Raw genomic sequence first — 24,459 nt, forward strand, 5'->3', positions numbered from 1 at the left:
AATTGTCACGAATGTGTGCATAGGGGGCAGTTTTAAGTGCACTGCTGACAGTAATTCTCCTCCTCTCCAGAGGTTGGCACTCTACAATAACGCCTTCTCTTTTTTTCCATCAGCAACCTAGAAGATTGACAGCTTCTGCTCACTGACATCACTTCCCATATCTGTCCACCTGGAGCCACCTCTTCTTGCTGGAAATGGTCTTAAAAGGAAGAACTGCCATCTTTGGTATCTTTCATACCCAGACTCCTTCCTGTCTGAAAAGAGGGAGCATGACGTTTTACCCGAGTTTCATTTTTTTTTTTTGGAGACATCAATTATACGGGGTTTCCCTATGAGTACAGCAAAACTTCTGACCGTCTTTGCTTTGTTATTACACAATAAACTGTATTATTCTGTTTCTTAAAACGAGTAGGCTTCAGTTACTTTGATAGAGGTCTAACAGCTCAAACACCTGCTACAAAAGGAGAAAGGTAAGGTAAATAAAGTAGAAGCCTTACCAAAGTACTTTATTTAATTACTAATATTGTCTAAGGCAAAACTGATCATTAATTAACCAAGTTAAATCTCTTCATTCTCCTGTGGTGTATCAAGACATTTATATCAGGACAGCAGTCGGTGACCTCAAGCGTAGATGAAGTTGGGTGATGCGACAAGGCGATGACCCAAAGCACACCAGTAAATCAGCTAAAGAATGGCCAAGTCAGAGTCCTGAGCTTAACCCGACTGAGATGCTGTGGCATGACCTGAAGAGGGCTGTACAATCACAACAACCCAGAAATACTGCAGAACTCAAACAGATTTGGAGAGACGACTGGTCCAAAATGGTTGTGCAAGTCTGATAAGACAGTTGCAGGAAATGCTTGGTGGAGGTTGCTGCTGCTAAAGGAGGATCTACAAGTTTTTAAAATTCAGCAGTTCATGTACATTCCCAGCCAGCACCATGAATGATGACTCAAAACGCTCAATAAAGACAAAACAAGTACAAGTGGTTGTGTGCTATTCGTTTTAGACAGATTGTGTTTGTCTAGAATGGTGACCTAACACTAGACTCCCTGAAGTCTATGAAAAAAACTCGTAATCCTGGCCCACCTTAAATTCCCTTGGACCTCCTCATCAGTGTCTTTTGTTTTGTAAATGTGTCGATCAGCACTGGCAGCAAGCACCCTGCTATCCCCAACCGACGCAGCTTTAGTTCTCCCAGCTCAAGTCTGTTTATCTGAGTGCAAGGTGCCTTGGATTCTATTGGGTAAATAATATATCGTTATTTAGAACACACACATATTTGTGAAGTGTTTTGAACTTGTAAAAAGCTCTATGTAAATAAAATACAATTTATTAATATTATTAGTGTCATAGCATACAAGACTGCAGAGATGAGAGCCCCTCACAGCCAAGCCTTCCATAAGCAAAGAAGTAGGATTTGAAAATTTACCTTCCCTGTCAAAGAAGCCCTGCAGAGCTTTTTTGGGGTCTTTAATGTAGAAGGCTTCAGTGTCTTCTTGAAATCCTGTAGCAAAAGGGTTCTCTTCATTTTCATCATTCTCCTCTTGTGCTTCATCAGCTGTGAAGGACAGAAAACTCTACATGTTAAAGGTTGCAACCTGCTTTCTCTAAATTTAAATGTAATCATAGCAGAGAAAAATCAAAAATGTAAGGAGATAAGATTTAGCTGCCTGAACTTGTCCCATTAACGCGTGTCCTTTATGAATCAAATGCACTCATATAGTGAGGAGAGTATGAGGCCTGCTAAAGGCTCCACCAGCCACACAAGGCCCTCCTAGGCCGCCTAAAATTCCCCTTACCTCAGGCAGTCTGACTTCCCTGTTCTACAGATAGGCTTTGGCTTAATTAGGCCCAAAACGGTCTCTTTAATGTTCCAAAAATATACATAAAACATGAAAATATCTTTTTAGGGAAAAGAATTGTTAAACTATTGGCTTGGAAGAATGACTCCCAAAGCAGATTCTTTATAACTAAGGATATTTAAAATATCACAGAAAAAAAAAAACAAAATAGAAAAAAATAAGGCAAAAATTCAACCCAAAGTAAATAAGTCTAAATACATGATCCAAATACTCAAAACCTAAGAGCAGAAGCAAAAATATCCCAGAAACAGAAAATCCAATGCTTATAATTAAATACACTCAATGAATGTCAATCAACCACTGAAAGATCTGCTCTCCACTTTGGACTATAAATGCTGGGGGTGGTCATTCTGTGGTGACATCAGGGTGGCACCACCCACAGAGTACAAGTAACTCATGACAGTAAGATTATAAATAATAAACAAACAATATTAACAAAAAGTACATAATTACAATAAATATTTAAAAAATATAAAATTTCATTTATAAAATCTCATTTCTATAAATAGTAAGGAGACCAGGTCTGCCCTGTGTGGAGTTTGCACATTCTCCCAGTGTCTGAGTGGCTTTCCGCCAGCTGCTCCAGCTTATGGGTGGATTGGCATCACTCAATTGCTCCTAGTTTGTTTGTGTGTATGGTCAGTGATTCTGCCTTGTGCCCTATTCTTGCTGGGATAGTCTTGAGCTCCCACAACCCTGTTTAGGATTAAGCAGGCTTAAAAATGGTATGGTGTGGTATAAATTTAAAGTACAAGTGTTAAATGTTTTATTGCCATACCATCCATAAAGTGTATTGAGGCATTCAGTGGCACAAAATAGCCTTCTCCAAACAGCTTGATCCTGTACCTTCTCCTCAGTCAGAATCTTTTCCTTCAAATCTTCTTTTACTTTATCAATCCATCTCCGTTTTGGCCTCCCTCACATTCTCTTCCCTTGTACTTCCTTGCTCATCACTCATTTGCCCACATATTCTTTATCTCTCCTCATCACATGTCCATATCACTTCAACCTACTGTTCTGTGCTTTCTTAGTTATTTCTCAAACTTTTAGTGCACTTCCTATTGTCTCGTTTCTTATCATTTCCTTTTTTGGAACTCTATCCATCCATCTCAACATTCTCATTTCTACGACATCCAACCTTTTCTCCTGCTCTCAGCTCCATACATTATTGCTCTTCTTACAAACCTTACTTTTAACCTTTGATCACAAAACAGTCCTGGTACCTTCTTCCAATTGTTCCATCCACACTGTGAGTTATCTCTGCATCTAATTCTCCATCTTTGGCTACCACTGACCCTAGATATTTAAAATGTATCCACTTTTTTCTGCAGTGCGCATTAAGTGTTATTACATTTCAAGGACCGGATCCCTCTTGTTGTCTGGAGCACGCAAAAAAAAAAGTGTCCCTCATTGTCCATAGCACGCTTTGTGAGGGATTCCTGAGTGCGTACCAGTTAACTTTCATAAATGGCACCATAGCTGGCCGCCTATTTTATATAATAGATCGACTGGGTCTGAATGCAGCACACAAAATCTGGCTTCTTTTTTTATTAATCACAATTGGAAATAACTTGCATATTTCTGGTTTTCCTTTTATTATTACAACGGTTTTAAAATTGACATTTTAAGGAGCATTTACAGTGTCAGGACAGCATATTTAGCTACTGCAATCAATGTGTGTCATTTGGAGACTGCTGGATTGACAATTCCTAAAACAAAGGCAAAATTAAAAATAAGTATTAAGCTTATAGGTGTTATATTGCTGTATCTATAAAGAAGAAACAGAATCGCATTTAGTTTAATCCTGTATGTTATTCTTTGACCACCTATGCCACGCTTTACAAATGTATAAAATCTGGCTACTCTGCACATTTGATTTTTTATTTCTTTTAACTATAACCTACACCTCTTGTGATTTTTGCTGTATATTATTTTGTAATGAAAAAATGTGTTAATGACAAGTGTTTGCCAAATCAAAAATACAATAAGGATGGAATACTTAATGAACATTACAATGCAATATTTAGTACATTCCGTTATTCTTTTTGTGAGACGTGACTGGATTCACCCTTATTATTATTATATTAGTATATATTTATATAATTATATAAAATATAGATGAGCATGTCTTTTTGCACCCAAGGATCAGAAAGGCACATACTGGAGAGAACTGAAGGAGGAAGTAGGATGTGTGGGACTCAAGTAACGTGTGTTTAACATGTTTAAATAATCATCTATGGGTTTCAAATATGCATTACATGCATGTAAAGTGATCCGGTTCCATACTTCTCTTTGATCAGGTCACTTTCAATGCACAGAAAATCCCGTTTGTAAAAATTCTGCTGCATGCTTGGTAGAAAAGGCAAAAATATTAATAATAATGAAGCATACAAAAGCATGTTAAATACAAGCATACAAGTAGTAGCACTTGCAAGTAGGAGGACGTTGTATGGACCAAGCGAAGGCAATTCCATGCCAGACCAGGGGGTGGTGGGGTGCACTAAACCTTCTCCTGTTATCTCTGCAGACCAACCGCAGGAAAACCTGTCTGACTCAGCACTGACGACTCCACTTCCGTCACCCAGCATGATGTCACTTCCGGTTCCTAAACATCACTTCTGGTTTGATCCCTTAAAGCCACTATCTTTGCAAACCTTCAGCAGTTCAATTCTGGACTCCAAAAGAGAAACATCTCTTGCTAAAAATTAACCCATTGCAGCCAGGGATAATATAAGGGTGGCTGCCCCAAACCTGTGTGTCTGTCAAGTCTGATCATTTTCACAATTGTTTCTCGCACTTCTTCATCTAATGACTACAGAGCAGGGGTCCTTACGCCTTATGAAGACCTTCCAGGGGTGGGTTCTGGACTTCCTGAATCTTCTTGTGAAAGATCACCTGGACCCGCTGCAGTTTACCTACTGAACAAAGATCGGACTGGAAGACACAATTATCTATTTGTTCAGACCACAGTTAGTGAGACTCAAGGAGTATGTGAATAACAGTAGAGCACCACAAGGGACAGACAGGCCTGTCTGCTCTTCTCTTCATTCTGTACACGTCTGATTGGAAATATAACAGCAGGTCGGGTCACTTGCAGAAATTATCGGATGAGTGTGCACTTAGGGGGTGTATTGATAAAGGGGAATGAGACAGAGGAGTTGGGGGAAAACGTAACATCAGCAAAACCAAGGACCTGCTTATTGATTTTCACCGCACCAAACAAGCTGTATGTCCAGTCACTCTTCAAGGAGTAAAAGTGTAGATAGATAGATAGATAGATAGATAGATAGATAGATAGATAGATAGATAGATAGATAGATAGATAGATAGATAGATAGATAGATAGATAGATAGATAGATAGATAGATAGATAGATAGATAGATAGATAGATAGATAGATAGATAGATAGATAGATAGATAGAATCCCAAGGGGAAATTCACAATACAATCAGTGTAGATGGGTGCACTGCTACCTGCACTTGGGGTTTCACATCAATGACAGACTGGACCAGTGTAGTAACACAGAGGAACTACAAGGGACATTCAAAAAGTTTCCACACCTTTTTTAAATTCTATTTATTAAGAATTTCAAAAACAAATGACATCACTTTTCTACATACTCACATACACTTGTGATGCAAATTTTCCCAGCATCGTACCAACATTTTAGTGCCCCATTACTACCCATCCCACCTTCACCGTTTCCAACGAAAATATAAAAGTGCAGAAACGTTTTGAACATCCCTTGTATATAACAAACAGAAGTGAAGACTCTTCTTTTCTTTCTAAGACTGCAGTCCTTAAATGTGTGTGCAGTGACATCCTTTACATGTTCTCTATGTTTGTGATGGCCGGTGTGATTTCCTACGCTGTGGTGTGCTGGACTGGTAATGTCACTTCAAAAGAAGTCCAGCAAATCAACAAGCTGACGTAAAAGGAAGCCTCAGTTTTGCAGCACACTCTTGATCATGTGGAGGTAGTAGAGGAGGACAGAATGAAGGAAAAAATGATGGCCTTTATGAACAAAGCTGCACAACCTAACCTCTCTTTGACACACCAGCATTGAGAACTTTCAGCCAATGGATTATTCCACAGAAGTGTGTCAAGAGAACGTGAGTGGGGCTCCGCCATTCCTAAAGCAATCGGCCGCATTGTGACTATGACCACTCTTTTTATCTTTAGCCATGTCAGATGTTTTCTTTGTTAGACACTCCGGTGATGTTGTTTGTGATAATATCACCATATTTATGTATTGACCTTCTGTAAAAATAATAATAATAATTCATTACATTTATACAGTGGACCCTTGATATACGACCGGCTTGACATGCGAACAACTTGATTTACGACCAAAATTTTTATTTTGATTTACGACCAACATCTTGCGTTACGACCTGAATGCGGTCACGTGTATCCGCTTGCGCGATTGTAAACAAACAGAAACATTCCTATTAATGCGGCACTCATTCAATAAAATGTCAGGTTTGTAAACTCTCTTGGGACCTCCCCCAACTAGAAGACATGCCAAAGTCCAAACTCCGTATGGAAGACTGTTTATCTGTTGCTGGGGCAAAATCCGGCTTAAAGCTGTGCTGAGTCTCTCAGCCAAAGCAAACAGAAAAGATATCGATGGGTGATATGCATGTGATATCCCTGCCCGGCAATGGACAAGCAAGCTTCTACAGTCGCGGCAATCGCGCTTCAGGACGCACTTCAGCATGTCGTTCCCATTGAGTGGGGAGTGGGGGGGTCTCAGAAGAGTTCAGAAACAGTTCCTTGTATCATCGCAAGGAAATGCTGAGAAAAAATTCTCGTCAGAATAACTTGTAGGCAGGAGGAGATTAAAAAGCCTTCAGTTTCATTATCATCCTCCTCCCTTCCTGCAGCCCAAAGATGTCAAATTAAATGGTGAGTACAGTATGAAATTGTTGTTTCTGGTAGGCTATTACTTTTTGGTTAGTACATTAGAAAAATTATTGGTGTTTTGGTAAATTATGCACATTATACAACCCTTATGAAAAGGTTAAGTAAGTGTTGCAGTGGGAGGTTCGGAACGCATTATGGGTATTTCCATTATTTCTTATGGGAAAAATAGTCTTGACTTACAACCAACTTGAGTTACAACCAGCCCTCGCGAACGAATTGAGTTCGTAAGTCAAGGGTCCACTGTATACCGCTTTTCTCAGTACTCAAAGCGCTATCCACACAGGGAGGAACTGGGAAGCGAACCCACAACCTTCCACAGTCTCCTTACTGCAAGGCAGCAGCACTACCACTGCGCCACCTGTGAGGACGAAAAAGACAAATGCCCTCCTGGGGACAAACAAAGCTCTATACCAGGGGTCTCCAACACGTCGCTCGCGAGCTACTGGTAGCTTGCAACCCCTTTCCAAGTAGCTCACCAAAGGGTTAATGAATCCTACATAAATCTGAAAACTTGATTAGTCAAATTAGGGGTGGGCGATCTTACCAAAAATCATATCACGATCCACAATCTGAATTGCAATCTCTCTTTTCAATGTGGCATACACTTAAGAGAATATCCAGACTGAAACTCATCAAGACCTACGTAACGCTTTATTTTAAATATCAAACAAAGTTGAATTCAATTGTTCTCTCGTTCGCTAGCTAAACGGAGTTAAGGACCATGACCCGAAGTTGGCAAGTGAGTGAGGAAGGCCCCTCCCTTCGGCCCGCCGCATGTTTCTCAGATGGCACAAATAAATCGGAACCGCAAGCAAACTCTGATACATAGCGCAATGAGAGAAGTCACAAAATCAACCGAAACAGACATACAGACAAAGAGACATTGGATTTTATATATTAGTAAACCTTCAAAATAATGTGCAGTTCAAGTCTCAACAGCCTTTCTGGAGCTTAGTAGAGCCAGATAACTCTAAGAATCTTCACCATGCAGCTCTGAAAATGTCGGCTTTATTTGGATCCCCATACCTCTGTTAGTCTGTGACATTAATGTCATGAAATCAAAGTTCAGAACAAGACTGACAGACGGACATTTAAATGACTCCATCAGAGTGAACCTGAGTGGCTCCACTCCACCATACGCCTCAGTGACAGTCATGTCACTAACTAAAAAACACATCACACATGCGACTGGACCTGTGAATAAAGTGACACAGTGACATGTGACACAATGACAAATGAATAAGTCAGATCTGTGGATTTGGAATTGCATTGCTTTGTTCCGACGGCCTTCAAGTTTTAATTCATGAGTGTGAGAGACACTAGAAAATGCATGCAGACATACAAAATGCACTTACAAGTGAACTCGATATTTTTTGTGATGTTTTAATGCAAAATGTGAGTTGTGGACACCAACATTCTGTAAATGTTCAGGCAAAACAAGCTTATTCAGTTTGTTTGGGTTGAAATAAGTGATGAGATAAACGTTAAAAACATGAGGAGCTGTCGGCCATTTTCATTTTGGAAAAGGAGCTCTCGGGGGGGAAAAAAGGTTGGAGACCCCTGCTCTAAACATTCAATGAATTAACAGAGGTGAGCACTGCTGCCAGAAAGCTCCAAGGACTTGGGTTCCACTCCAGTTGTGGTCACTGCTTGTGAAGAGTTGCCATGTTCCCCAAGTGTTCCTTAATGATGCCCTGGCTACTCAGATTTCCTTCCACGTTTTTAATTAACTATAATTTTTTCCGGTGTGACTAAGCGCAGGTTTGTGTGTTTGCATTAATCGACAGGAATGAAGCCTATGCTTGAATCTCCTTTCTGAACGGAGTCCCCCCACCCTGTTCCCCATTAAATGAAGAGTGCACAGAAGCAGAATGTGTGGATGGAGGCTCACCTATTCCCCAGGTACATCCTGCATCCTCGGTGCTGCTTCCTTGCCCAGCGCTTTTCTGGATTTCATCTGGTTCAAGCTCTTCATCTGAGCCATCGCCCATCATCTTCCTCTCCAGGTCCTCCTGCCTACGCCGCTGCATTTCCTTCAGCTCTGTGACTGACAGCTCACACTCTGCTTCTGCGTCAGACTCGGGCCCCTGGAGTCAGGGAGGACAACAAAGAACAAAAAGACGGCATTAGGGGGAGTCACAACCCTGGATATCGGACTAAATCTCTTTTAATTCAGTAAATGTGTAAAAAGCAAAAAAAGCAAGAAATAGCTCCTGTAAAACAAAAGACACTTCATGTTCTTAAAAAAAAAGATCATCATAAATCACTTCCTCCTCCCTTTCAAGTTTTTGGCCAGGGTTCTCCCTTGGCTGAGGTTCAAATTCACGATTTGTGCCCCTTTTCTTCATTTTGATTTATCTAATTATGTTAATGTTACTTTTGTCGATCATCTCTTCTATATATTTCTCTTCTGGTTCGTCCTGTTTCCTCTTCAAAAGCGGTCCCGCCAACACGCAGCCGACACGGCATTTCTCGATTCCTATTCCTGCTCTTCCAAACCCTTCCCCACGCTGCTTTAGGCCTCCCATACCCCCCCACACCGCTTTTCTCGATTCCTATTCCTCCTTTGGACTACCGCATTCCCCGCTCCTCTCTCATGACCCCATTGGTGTCACGTCACCGCCCTATATCTAGCTTGACAGCGTGACCTTTCACTTCAGCCATGTGTGCGCCTGGGAGTCTTTTCCGTAGCCTGCTACAGGAAGGTACTCTGTTGACCACTGGCATTGGTTTCGCTCCTTGCTATTCGTTTCGCTCCTTCCTATTTTCATTATACTGCGACGGTTGTTTCCTAAGCTTTTGTTATAAAATGAACGACAGTCTCCCTAATTTCCGCCAAATACTGCCTGTTATCTTCTGCGGTTCTTGAGCCCTCACCGCTGCCTCTTCAATCAACAAACACAGGCTGTGGAATGAAATGAAAGTCCTAAAACTCACAAAAAATATGAGAGCTCTCGAAAGTGAAACTCAATTTGTTCAATGGCTTCTTCAAGTTCGGGAAGGTAAAACTGGAGATACGGCAGAACTACCTTCTCAATGTTTACCACAACAACAAGACCCAGTTGCTCAACTTTACGGTGATATTAATTTCTCGACTGTGACTCCCCAAGAACTTGCTACAAGACCAATACTGAGCATCACAAATGACGATTCTCTACCTATTAACAACAGACTTCTTGATCTTATACAAGGTGAAAAAGTGACCTTCAAGAGTGTAGATACAGTAGTCAGTGACGATCCTAATGATCAACTAACGTACCCACAGGAGTTTTTACACACCCTCACACCAACTGGCATGCCTCCCCATATCCTTCAGCTGAAGGTGGCAGCTGTAGTTACGCTCCTCTGAAATTTTATGCCATCAAAAGGTCTTTGCAACGGAGCAAGACTCATCGTTACCCGAATACATACAAATATTATTGAGTGCAAACTGATCGCTATCCAAAATTTTAAAACAATCTTCTTTCCCAGAATCTCTCTCCTTCCTTCCGACACCAACCTCCCTTTTACATTTAAACGCACACAATTCCAACTCAGACTCGCCTTCTCCATGACTATCAACAAGTCCTAAGGACAACCGTTTGCAAAGATTTGCGTTAATCTACAACAACCAGTCTTCAGCTATGGTCAGTTGTACGTGGCTTTTTCTAGAGTTAGTTCTTTTGACTCATGATCTGTCGTCTCCACCAAAACACCTATTCACAACTGTGTCTTTCAAGAAGTATTTATTTCTTCTAGATTTCTGAATTCCTTTCTCACCGTTTTCCGTTCCTATTCTTACACCGCCGTGTGCTACGCCGGGCGTCGGCTAGTGTGCTTTATTCTTAGTATCTGATTTGATGAATGTTAGCTGCCTGTGATATGTTCCATGTGCTTTGTGGCTGGTGCCCCAAGAGGTGATGCAATGCCCTGCACCCTATAAATCCAGAGGGTCTCCCACAGTTCCCAGTGGTTCATTTCTGAATGTACCTGGGAGTTGAGTTTACTTGTGTTTATTGGATTTATTACACTTCTAGATTTTCGACTCTCTGCTCCGTATTTTGACGATTCTCTGACCTTTTTGCTTTGGATTGCCTTTGCCGTCACTCCCTTTTTCTCCCTCTTGTGCTCCCGTGGTGTTTCATTCTTGTTACAAACTAGGGGGGTCCGCCCCCTGTTCGCTTCGCTCGCCCACCCCTGATTTTGGTTGACCAGATATACAATTTAAAGAGATTGTTATTTTCATGGGAATTGTTACATATGCATTATTGTCACTTTTACTTTAAAACTTTGTAAGAACAATATTTGCAATTAACTTTTCTTCAAGATTGCATTGAATTTTGATTCCGTGTTTGGACTTACATCGTGACACGCAATGCATACTGCCTATGAGTGAATATCGTTTCTTTCTCTCCAATAAATAAAACGACTTTCTCGAATGTTTGTCCATGCTCTTTCTTCTTCGCTTAGTCATTGACATGTCATTGAACGTATAAAATTATTGTCCTGATAAAATTTATGAGAGCTGAGAGTGCAGGAAGTGTGTCTGACAAAAGCATTCACACGACTGAGAGGTTAGATGGCCGTGGTCTTGTTTGAAAACTGATGTAAGTATGGCGTGACTTGAATGAATCTCATGTTAATAGTCTCCGTCTCACGGGACTTCATACCACACCAGTGTTTTTGGAATCTTTTAATTCTCACTGGCAACACGAATTAGATGATCTACAAGTCTCTGACTTAAAATTTAAATCCGAACAATATATTCAATCTCTTTTCGCTGTTCCATTATTTCACCGGGTAATAATTTCCATGTTAGCGCTAATGCGATCTTTACTATCAGTTTTTTGAGGCTTTCTAATTTTAGTACTTTCATAATCTCTAATCTGCTCTGCATGTGTATCACGCCAACATTTTTGAACCTCTTTAGGACGTTCTACTTTGTCTTCTACTCTTTGTCTTTTATTTCTAACCCCGCTTGAAGCTGAGAGCGCAGGAACTGTGTCTGATGATAGCATTCACACGAATGAGAAGTGATTGGACCGTGGGTGTTGTTCTAACAACATCACATTAAAGTTCGATAAATTCTGAAAAGAATGATACCAAACATATATATGTATTTTTTAAAATAAGCCTGATTTAAAGTGTGACAAAAAATGTCACATAAAATCGTTGCACTTTTAGGCTTAGGATTTTATATTATATATATTGTGATGGACGGCCGGCATTTCAGTCTGGCCGGGACGTCCCTGAACAGAAAGGAGGAGGAACAGCAGGCTTTTTAGGACACTGCCTCCCCCAGGACACTAGATGGCAGCTCCCCTGGACAGAAATGGTTCCCCAAGATTCCCTCAGGGCATCATGGGACATGGAGTCCTTTTCCTCAGCCCTGTCGGGTGCCGTGGGTGCCACCAGTGGGAGCTCACAAGGACTCCTACTGTTATTATGACCCAGAAGTACTTCGGAGGCACGAGGACGGAAGCCTGAAGTACTTCCGGGCTACTTAAGGAAGGATGATGTGGCGTTTGACCCGGAGAAGGAACACTTCTGGGTCATTGACTATTTAAAGGACTTTGGGAAACCCAGAAAGGGAGCTGGAGTTAGGTGGTAGAGTGTCGGTGCTGCTGGGAGGAGTGGAGGGTTGTGATTGTTGATTATTATTGTGGCGGACAGCCGGGTCCCATGCCCGGCAGGGACGTCCCTGCTGCTTATGTTCCAGGGGAGCAGCCATGGACAGCTCAGTACCTCTCCCGGGTCACTTGGTGGCAGCCTCCCTGGCCAACGGTGATTCCCCAACCTCCTGCAGGGAGTCCTCCACAGCCTGGTAGGGGCCCGGGATGGCCGCTAGGAGGGGCTGTCTGGTTTCAACAGCCTGGCTGGACGAATCTTCGGCCCCAACCGGAAGTGCAATTAGGACCAGGTAATCAAGCACATGGAACACTTCCGGGTGGGCTATAAAAAGGGCCAGCCACCACCACTCGAGGAGCCAGGGTCAGGAGGAGGAGGACTACGCTTGCGGAGGAGTGGTGGTAAAAGAAAGGTTGTTGCTGTGTTGGACTTGTTCTTTGTGGGACTGTGTATTGCCTGTGGGTCACGGGGAAAGATGTGTGCCCACGGGTGAAGAAAATAAAAAGTCTACTGTTTTTATACAGGCCTCTGTCTTTATCTGTGTCGGGTCAGGCGCCTATATAGCGCCTTGTTACATTGTATTGATTATTATTGAGTATTGTGAATTGTGGAGTGTGCGGTGCTTTGTGCACTTTATTGGAAGAAAAATATTAAAGGATTCTTCTTGTTGCTTTTACAAGTGTGTCTTGGACGTCTGTCTGGTGGGTTTCACGGGGCAACAGCGACCCCTAGCGTCCACAATGTATATATATTAAAAATAGCAGCAGCCCTAACACTGCCCCCTTGCTGGTTACCACTCTTTTAACATCGGCCAGTTCTGATGTGGTTCCTCGCACCATCACCCTCTGCTTCCTGTGTCTGAGCCAATTCTGCACTGTGACGATGCAGGTTCTGCTCCATGCTCCCATCGGCTGTTAGGGAGCCCTTGAACCCAACACCGTCATTAATGTCACCGATGAGCTAGACAGTGAGGCAATAACACTTGAGCAAGGGGATGATGTATAAGTGCAAAAGTGCTTTTATTAAAACAACAAATCCAAAGTGCAACAGTGCAGTGTTCATAGTTCAATAAATAAATAATCCATTAAAGAAACGTTGTGGAGGTTAAATTCATTAATTAGAACAATCCTTTAAAACGAGGTTAAAACAAAACAATGCTGAAGGCAGTCTCTTTAAAACCAATCTAAAGCCCGGTGTCTTTTACCTGGCAGCTCTCCTGCTTCTCCCATCTGGGCCACGCAACAGGAGAGTCGCCCTTTCTGCAGCTGGCCTTCTCTCCACATGACTGATCTGGATGCTCCCCGATCCCTGGCTTCGGTTCCGCTCTCCCGATTGAGACTTGGCTTTAACCCAAGGGCCAGGATGCTCACATTGGGACTCCTACACCCAAGCCTCTCGACTCCCGCTGCCTTCTTGGCCTTACGCGGCCAGTCGCCCTTCACTGGTCACCCCCGCTACTCGTTCACTCAGCAGGAGCGTCCACTACTACGACTCCTGGGTGTCGGCCTAACACCCAGGCTTTCACATAGCTGCCTGCGAGCGCTCACGCGCTCATGCGCACCGGCTTTCTCCTTCTTGCCGCCTTCCTTCCTGCTTCCTTTTGCCACCTCCGTTTCCTTCTCTTTTACTTCTCTCCCCTCAACCGGCTCGCGCTTCTCTATACAGTATATGCAGAGAGGACATGGCAGCTGCAGCCCATTAGCCACAGGAACGACCACGGATGTGGGCAGTAGTGATGGGCCGCTCGATACTCAGGTTTCGACACTGTGTCGAGCTTTCGAAGCACTGGAGATCGAAGCGCCGCTTCGAGGCTTGCTTCAAATGCGCCCGTCACGTGATTTTGAGTCACGCTTGCGTAATGACGTCATTGATATCTGCGCAGTCAGCAGTCGATTTGGTCAGCCACTAGTCTGTTAAAGCGCTCAGTTGTTCTTGTTACATACAGCGATAAGGTTCGCTAACCCGAGATCAAATCCTAATTTAGGCTCGCATATGTTGAAATAAGGATTTTGTATAAAACAGTTAAGTAGTACTTGTCTGAAAGTTAACAAATATATTTTGGAGACATTATGAACGATTTACATGGGGCACCTTTTTCCTTGGTGTGGAATCGTGTCCACCTAGAATCTGTAACAAATTAATGAGCATATTTTGCGTAAGGTAGCACGTATTATAACAATCCAGAATCTACTCTACGCCATGTCGATCATATCAGAGAGGCTAAGAAACGCTTCACTAAAGCCGACGTGGTCATTACACCAGTATATGCGCAAGACACTCTCATTAAACGTTTTTACTATTCAGTGATTCCCAGATCTGTAGCTGATTTGTATTATTGATTTCCAAAAAGCAATGTGTGTAAAAGCGTGTGCTGCATAACTAATCACAACTGTCTTCTGCAATTTTAGGAAAGCTTCGGGAGTTCTGCGTTAATGAGACAAAAACGTTGTAAAGAAACTTTGCGAATTCATCCAGAGGTGAACATAAAGATCACTCAAGTACTGACAAGAAGGAGCAGCTGGATAAGCACATCTGGAGCCAAACTTTCAAAAAAGCACCTGACTTTGTCAGCAACATCCTTTCCTTCTGAATGCATCTTATCAAAGGCTGCGCCGGGGGGTAAATAAGTAATCTTCCGAACTGCAGCACAACAGAGTAAATCAATGATGTAAATAAAATTATTGAAAGACTAAGCTTTTGTCGTTTCTGTATTCTTAAACCATCTTCCAGTCCCACAATCCCCCACAGTCACTGTCAATTTAACGTTCCCTGCTCCTCACCTGTCGTGTCACCCAAAGTATCAACACTCAGTGTCATTCAAGGCTTTACCGTCCTTCCTTTCAAAGACATAAAATAACACACACATTCCCTCTACATACGTGTCCAATAATAATAGTAAACTGGCAGGAACGAGAAAAAGCACAAGATGGGAATATTCATGACAAGAGCCTCGGCATCAGGGTGAGGATGTGCCTTGTCACCCATTACGTGAGCTCGTCTGCCACCCTTCAGTTGCACTGGCACACCTTACACTGGGGGCAAATGCAATGGAGAATACCGACAATGTACACCTTCAGAAGTGGAATAAATCGACTGTATAAGGAGAACATTTCAGATAAACGATGAATTTTGTTAATCATAAACAATGCAACATAACTATTATATGTGTTGTTACTTTTTATTTATTCTCACCAAACGTTACATATCTACATGGGAAATGAACATGGGTAATATGTTTATAATCATTGTCACTAAAATACACTGTCAAAATATATTAATGAGCAAACTGAGACACATTGGCCTTTAGGAAATATAAAAAAGCGTATGCGCTGCCATTTAGGACAGAATGCATTGTTAATGTGACGCACTCTCTACTGATGCGATGTCACAAAAAAAAGAAACAGCATAGTCCGTGCAAACTCATCGCCTCCTTGGTTTTTGACCTTATGATTGTCAACATCAAATCAATAAAGTCATTTTAAGAAGATGACAAGTCTGCTATAGTCAGTTCAATGAACGCTCCTTTTAAAAAATTGCTTATACCGAATATAAATCAGAATCTCAATGATGCGGGACTCGCGAGTAGTAACGAATAATATATGACACTGAGAAATTGTAATTCCTAATAACGGGAACAAGTAAAAACTACGATTTCCTAAAATGGACACTGTAAATGTAGGCATTTCAATAAATAATTTAGGAGACTTGTGTGTGCATTTCAATACCAATTTAAGAACTACGTAGGCTACCTGTTGTACTATAAACGCTACCTCAAGCAGCACTTAACAGTAAATAGTCTAACAGGACAATGACTGACTGTACGAAGATGCTGCGCCGCTACAATAAAGGTTCACACTGTCATTCTGCATGTTTAGAAGGCGCTGATTGGCTGAAACTGTTTATAGCGAATTGTCTCAAATTAGTAGTGCCGTATAGCGATCAGAAACGAAAAGACACATTTAGGCATGCTGGACAGTAGTTTGTTTTTCTACAATACAAATTCAGTACGACACCAGGGTCTCCAAACACACAAATATGAAGCTTATTACGTTTTACAGTGAAACTCTTTACATACACAATATAATTAGGGACGTGTGCCCCCTGCCCGTCTACGGCGGCCCAATCTTTCCTCGACAGCTCGATTCGCTCGCTATCCGTCCAAGCTGAAAATATTGTTAAATGGAGGAATTGAAAAAACCTTCAACAAGTGGAGGATCGACGACGCGAACAGCTGGTGTTTTTACCGAGAGACAGTTGTGATACCATTGAGCCACCTAATCAGGATAATCAACGAGCTTCGCACAACTGAACTACTACTACTGTTCTTACTGCGGCGGATGTGGAAATATGTTGTTTGACATATACACGTTAAATTGGTTTAATTGACACGAGAGTATCATTGTTGTATTCTCCTAATGAAGACAAAAAAATAATATTTATAGATGTATACTATATGACGTACGGTTTTGAACAAAATTAAGCGTTCCATAAAAAGGTTGCATGATTTACCTAATCTTTTTATATATATATAAAGTTGATATATGACAATATATCTTTGACACTATGTATCAGACAAAGGAAATCACAGCAAACCACAAGAACAATAATTACTTCTCAGCAACTACCTGAATTGTAGTTTAACAGTATTAAGTGAAATGTGTAATGTCAATACGAATTACAAAATATAACTAGAGAGTTAAGTGTCAGATAGACTCTCAAAATATAGAGGTCAATGCCTTTGAGTGTGCTGAGGCTTCACAAAGATTCAGTAACCAGTGACCATGTCTGCTCGAGACTTCGAAGCCCTATCATGATCCAATCTCTGTACTACGCATGTCTGAGGCTTCAGAGCTCCGTCATGAGCTCAGTACTACGCATGTCTGAGGCATCAAATCCCCGTTCGAAGCCCGTCATGACGCAATCTCAGTAGTACTACGCATGTCCGAGGCTTTGAATCTGCTCGAAGCTTCGAAGCCTCAGTTAACCTAGTGCGCATGTCAGAGGCTTCGGTGTCCCGTCACGATCTCAGTACTCAGCATGTCTGAGGCTTCGGCACCCCATCAGGATGCAATCTCAGTACTACGCATGTCTGCTCATTGCTTCGAACCGCAATGCATGGGGGCGGGACATTTCCATTCCTCATGTCAGCTTACTGCTTTGACCCGAGAGTTAGGAAGTTATATTAATTACATTACACTGCATATTCCACCACCAGGTTACAAAATTTCAACAGAGTTGTGATTGGTGAAACAAATCTTTCTGGATCATCAACACAACTGAAATTATTGTGCAGTACATTACTTAGTGTCAAAATATAAAATGACAAATTTTGCATATTAAAATGCTATTAGAATGCATAAGAACAGCTGTACTAATATGGTTCAAAACACTTCCTTCACCATAATACTCTGGCTGTTCTCATAAATATTCCAGTCTCTGTGTTGCACTGCCTCACTTCTATAGTGAACAGTGTTATGCGTGTATTCACTGAATATAGAAATCAACATATATATGATTGTACCGCTACTTTGCGGTTCACTTTTCGCGGATTCACGACTTCACGGGTTTTTAAATAAAAGTGATTGCCCGCCTATCGCGGAAGTTATGTTCCAGACCCATCAGCAACAGGAGAAAATCCGCGATATAGAAAGACCATATAAATAAACATTTTTATAGTTTAAGCCTTAAAATACCCATCCCACATGCTTTAAACACATGTAAACTTATAAAACACACTTTGTTAACACATATGATATGTGAATGTCGGGCTAAGGATATGAGTAACATCTCACTATTATAAAACATTTTAACTTCACACAAGACAAGACAGTGAGACAGGAAAATTGGTGATGTACAGGCTTTTAAATTATTGACACGCAGAGTGACAAGCAGCACAAAGCCAGCACAAAGTCCACTTCTCCTTAGCGTTCATTCTGCTCCCCACCCCCTTGACAATGCGAAGTGGCAGGAGCGTACTGCGCCTCCGGGGAGGGGGGGGTTTGAGCGAAGGTGCGTTCAGCCCTCACACACCCACACACACATACACACACACTCCTCCTTCCGAACGCGCAGAGCGGCAAGCAGGCATTTTGGCAGAAGCAGCACAAAGTCCATTTCTGCTCAGCGTGAGTTCAGCTGCCCCCCTTCACAAAGCGAGTGCAGACACATCGACGTCTGATCGCTGCGTGCAGTGTGCAGTGCTGGTCTGCGGTGTTTAAGAATGTAGAAAGTGTTTAAGAGCATAGGAAGTGTTTATAAGAGCGTGGGAAAGGTTAACAAGAGAGTGAGAAAGGTTTATAAGAGTGTGGGAAGGGTTTAATAAAGCCTTAGAAATATGTATAAATAATAAAATAAATATAGGTCGCTACTTCACGGATTTTCACCTATCGCGGGGGGCTCTGGAACGTAACCCCCGCGATAGGTGAGGGATTACTGTATATATATATATATTTGCAGCTGGAGATCCACAAAGGGAGAAAAAATGTATCATGTATCATAAAGTAGTTTTTATTCCTGAGCTTTCAACCCCTGCCAGGGGTCTTCATCAGAGGATAATGCTTAGACTTGCAAGAATCAAAGGCAATATATAGCAAAACATTATGTGGATGGGGGGGGTGGCTAAATCAGTGTGATGGGGGGGGGTATTGGGTGTACAGTTTATTTATTATGAACATGTTCTTCTTCTGTGTCCTCACAGGTGGTGCAATGGTAGTGCTTCTGCTTTGCATTAAGGAGACTGTGGAAGATTGTGGGTTCGCTTCCCGGTTCCTCCCTGTGTGGATAGCGCTTTGAGTACTGAGAAAAGCGCTATATAAATTTAATGAATTATTATTAAGTTTACATATGCTGGATCTACGTCCAAGTGTCTGTTGATGGCGTCATCATTTGATAACCAAGATTCGGCCAGCTCTCTGCCACTTTTAGTACTGGCCTTAAATTTGACTTGTCCCAGTTAAATGTCTGTCCTGTTGATTTAGTATGCGTGTAGATCAATGAAAGTGAGTCCTTTCTTCTGATGGCGTTGCGATGTTCCTCTATACGTGTTGCGATTCTTTTTGAAGTTTGTCCTATGTATACTGCTGAGCAAGAACTGCGTGGAATACTATAAACTGCGTTTCGTGTTTCTGCTATCGATTTCTTGTTTTTAGCATTAAAGAGGACCGTGCGCAAATTGTTCGTGGGTTTGTGTGCTATTCTGACACCTGACTTGGCCAGGATGCCCGCTGTACCTTCTGACACATTGTGGTGATAAGGGAGTGCGTGCCAGGTGGGGTGGGGGTTCTGATTCAGTTCAATTGTTTGCTGAGTTTTTTGGCGTCTTCTGTGTACGCTCCGATTAATGAATGTTTTTGAGTATCCGTTTGAAGTTATTCATTCATTTTTGTTTCCTTCGTATTACAGTGGGTGTGGACTCTTCTGAATAGAGTTTTAACACAGCTCCGTTTATGAGATACCGGGTGGTTGCTGGTGAAGTGTAATATCTTGTTTGATATTCTATATGTTCTATTTACTGTGTTATATGTTGTTTTTATACTGTTTGCTACGATATCACTGTTTCTGTCCCTTCTCATAAATATTCCTTTTCTTCCTCAGGTTCATTATTACTGCTATAATTACTGCATTAATGTTCAATATGTCTGTCACTCAGTCAGTCATTGTCCAACCTGCTATATCTAAACACAGGGTCACGGGGGTCTGCTGGAGCCAATCCCAGCCAGCACAGAGCGCAAGGCAGGAACAAATCCCCGGCAGCATGCCAGCCCACCGCAGGACACACACATACACCAAGCACACACTAGGGACATGTTAGGATCTCCAATGCACCTAACCTGCATGTCTTTGGACTGTGGGAAGAAACCGGAGCACCCGAAGGAAACCCACGCAAACACGAGGAAAACATGCAAACACCACGCAGGGAGGAGCCGGGAAATTAACCTGAGTCTCCTTATTGTGAGGCAGCAGTGTGATCAAGATGGATCTAATGAAAATATGTGTCTTGTTTCATGTGTATGATGAAATGGTAGATCTAGCTAACGTAGAGGGTTTCATTAGTTGTATTAGCTATATTATGTTACAATAGGTAAACTGCAGGTCTTGTACTTTGAACGTTAGGTGATATACGTGTATCAAGTCTTATTTGCGCCTGCTTCGAGATAAATGATTAGTATGGGCTGCTCTTACGGTAAACAAGAATAAATGTTTCTGGCAAAGACAGATTTTTTTTGAAATTACTATAAATATGGATAGCTGCCTGCTCTTTGTTTCCAGTGCATTAGTAGATCTTCATTCCGGCGTCTGTATCAATCGATGAAGAGTCTACAGCGTCGTCATTAACAAGGCTAACATGGGGTGAAGTAATTGACAGTGCTGATAAAAGTAAACACACGACATATCTCAGTGACATTTGGCTTTACCTCCCCTTCATCATCTCACGTGCACTTTTAAACAAGCTTCAAGGTGTCGTTTTGAAACATTTGTGCGTCAAAAGCTCAGCGTCTCATTTCCAATGCACGTGATGATGTGGATGTGTAGCGCCAGTTCGTATCAGTATAGTTATTGCAAAATTTTGTGACAGTTAGTGATGGACCAATCGCATTTCCACGAGGTGTAGTCTAGTTTGGTTGAAGAGTTTAATTCAAATACTGATATATGCTGGTTTTACATTGGAATTAGAATATGAATGTACTGTACATTATGCAGATTAAATTCCCGATTAGAAGTCTAACACCAACCAGGTTTTCAAGGAGCATTGCCGCATAATCGGAACTATCAATCAAACGCATCAGGCAACGGCAATCTGCAATCCCCAGACAGATGCTGACCAGGTTTGTTATTGAACACGAGACCTGGCGCTGTCCGACTGGCGTAATTGTTCAAGCCACCGTTACGCATACATTTACTTCTAAACAACGGTAATCCGTGCTGGCGCCTAACGTAACTAGTCAACGTTGATCCGATTACTGCAGAATAATGACTTGCTAAGCGTATGTCGATTTACAATGCTTGACATTATTGCCAATTATAATTTTTGACTTCAAAGGTGTATATCACAACTTCATAGAGATTCGGTATTCGTCCACAATGCTCTAAGGGTTTACTGTTAAAATGTGCTGTTAATACAAATGGCCAGGAGGTGTCCCTAGAGAGGTGAGTGTCAAATGCTTCGAAGCTTCGATACGATTTCCGACACAATTGCTTCAAACGTGTTGATACTTCATGAGGCTTCACTCCGCCCATCACTAGTGGGCAGTCTCTCACCTGTGCACTTAGGTGAGAAATGCCCACACCGCAGATCGCCCTGCGGCTCGCTACAGTTACCACGCCCCCTCGCTAAGCCGCGAGTGCTGCGATTATTTATTTAAAATAAAACGGCCTTTGCTGGAAGAGCTGTGGACCCATAACACATGCACCCATCTAAAAACATCACCCTGAACTGCCACTTCTTTTAATTTGATGCCCACCCTCTCATGTGGCGCCTTATCAAATGCTTTCTGAAAGCCCAGATAAATAATATCATCTGCTCCTCTCTGATCGTATCCTTTTATTGCCTCCTCATAGAATTCCAGCAGGTTAGTAAAACACGACCTCCCTCATCTGAACCCACGCTGACTGTTCAGTAAAACTCCTGTCCTCGCCATCTGCTGCTCAACCTTATCCTTAACATGAGGGGACGTTCAAAAAGTTTCCACACTTTAATATTTTCACTGGAAATGGAGAAGGCAGGAGGGAGGAGTAGTAACTGGTTGGGTCTGAGAGTGTCATGTGAGCAGTGAAACTGCAGTGCACAGGAAGGGGACAATGTGGAAAAGTGATGTCATTTGTTTTTGAGATTCTTAATAACACAGTTAAAAAAAATGCAGAAACTTTCTGAACGTCCCTGGTAATTTCTTCCATTAAATTTTTCTGTGATGCACATTAAGCTTACTGGCCTATAGTTGCTTGGTTCTGCCCTGTCACCCTTTTCAATATAACGGGATAATTTTTGCCATTTCCCAGCCTTTGAAATTTCCCCAGTGCGTAGCGACTTCCTAAAAATACGCATCAGGGGTTTCTATCGGCACTCGCTCACCTTCTGAGGACTGAATACGAGTGACTGACATGACTGCTCCTTTGCTCAGTCACCCTGAAGCTAGTTAGCTAATTTGGAGAAAAGGAACAACAACAAAAAAAAAAACAACTTTTAAGTAACAAAAGGATTCTCGAGTCAATCATCTACATTGTCAAGTGCAAATATGCCGAAGTCTGCTAGTATGAAGACAATCTGAATAAGTTTGGCTTTGTGTGTCCTCATTCTCCGCCCTGACTGCTATCAAGACAAAGCGCAGGACGACGTGTTTCCATACGAAGGCTGCTGATCATCCATCATTCCCAGACCTGAGAAACTCTGCAGTCAGAGATGAGCACCCCAGTCTCATCAATTTGCAAAGTACGCCATCGTTCAAAGTATACGCAAAAATGTGGAGTGGTGCAGCTATTTTCAAGTGTTCTACTTATTGTGTGCTAATAAATGTTTGTTTTGGGGTTTCTGAAGGGGGTCTGAATTTTTTTTTCTCTCCCTTCGAAGGGGTCCCTGGTCTGAAACAGCTTGAGAACCCCTGGTTCTTCCATACGACGGTTCCAGAAAGAAGCCTTATTTCTTTAGATCTCAGATGACATCCTGATTTGAAAAGGTCCCTGGATGCCGTCAGTTACACCGGCTAAGTTCTGATCTGTTTCTTGACCTGTTAGTGTATCCTGTCGCCTTCTTCTTTCTTAGTTAGTCCCATCTTTTTGAGTCACTATTTTATTTTTTCAACTAAACTTTTCCAATAGAGGTTTCGGCGCCATTTTTACACTATTCTTTAAAGATTTCTGTTTTGCCTGCTTTTCAAAGCCCAAACACACAACTTCAGAATGAAATGGTCAAGCAGTGTCCAGCGAGGCACCACACAACCCAGTAGAGAGGCATTTTGGAATCCAGGGCGTGGGCGTGAGACCCCCCACCCCCCAGGTTTAAGCCCCTTGCCCTACCTGCAGGATAAACAGCCTGGTGCTGCCCCCGAACTTGAGCACATGGCCCACCTTCAGGTGCACGTAGGTTTTAGGTGGCACCTGCTTCTTGTTCACGAAGGTGCCGTGGGTGCTACCCAGGTCATAAATGAAAAGTCCCCCATCGTCCTCGGCCCGGCGACCCTGCAGCACGGCGTGATAGCGGGACACCGACGGGTGCTCCAGGGCGACGTCGCAGGTGGGCAGCCGGCCGATCACCGTGTAGTTGCGCTCCCCGAGCGGCACGGTGTCCACGATCGCGCCGTTCTTGAGCACCTCGATGGAGTACGAGCTGTCAGGGATTCCGCCCCAGGAAGGTTCGCTGTACGGCAATGGCGGAGGCGGCTTTGCCACCGCTGGGCCTCTTTTCGGTTGCTTGAGCTGCCGAGTCTCACAGGTCCCATTTTTTGAAGGCGAGCTCTCCTCGAGCTCCGACTCTGGCCTGATTGCAGCCCCGATCACGGCGGGCTTTTTAAACTGGAACGCAGTCTCTTCTGTTGCATCTTCTTCCTCCCTGCTCGTCGGGACCGTCTGGCCACTGTCCAGTTCTTCGGTCATTCTTTGAAACTCTTACAGCAGACCACCAGCCACTGTTTACTACGACAGATTACTCGCAGGATGTGCTAAGGCTGCCTCCACTCTGGTTCGGCGCTTAAAAAGTCCCGTGCGACATTACGGAACTGGAAAGGGAAAGTTCAGTTCCTATTGCACTTTGAGCTACTTTTTGTATGAAAATGTGCTATATAAATAAATGGTGTTGTTGTTGTATTGGGGGCAAAAGACCCAGAAAGTACCGCTCCTGTCCGGACATGCTCAGGATCCTAAGCTGTCTGTGGCTACATGCACCAGTTATGGTCAATAAATAAATACGCAAATAAATACTAGTGTGAAATGTAACAGTAAATAATGACATATGTCACGAAATATTTATTAAAATGTTAATTTCTTTATGTATTTATTTTATTGATATCTGTGTGAGCCATCTAATTTGAAAAGTCCAGTTATCAACGTAGACCTCAACGTTAATGTTTG

General features: G+C 42.5%; 1 protein-coding gene across 1 annotated transcript in view; it reads right to left on the bottom strand.

Annotated features, from left to right (window-relative positions):
• Positions 1-24,086, bottom strand: part of slc4a1ap (solute carrier family 4 member 1 adaptor protein) — a 72,620-nt gene extending 48,534 nt beyond the window's left edge. The window contains exons 1-3 of the mRNA XM_028796335.2: positions 23,410-24,086; positions 8,684-8,879; positions 1,433-1,561 (exon numbers count right to left, since the gene is read on the bottom strand). Coding sequence (XP_028652168.2) covers positions 1,433-1,561; positions 8,684-8,879; positions 23,410-23,985 — 901 coding nt within the window. The 5' untranslated portion in view covers positions 23,986-24,086. The remainder of the gene's footprint in view (positions 1-1,432; positions 1,562-8,683; positions 8,880-23,409) is intronic.
• Between the last annotated feature and the right edge of the window lie 373 nt (positions 24,087-24,459).

This window comes from Erpetoichthys calabaricus, chromosome 3 (assembly GCF_900747795.2).
Source record: "Erpetoichthys calabaricus chromosome 3, fErpCal1.3, whole genome shotgun sequence".
Classification (NCBI taxonomy): Eukaryota; Metazoa; Chordata; class Cladistia; order Polypteriformes; family Polypteridae; genus Erpetoichthys; species Erpetoichthys calabaricus.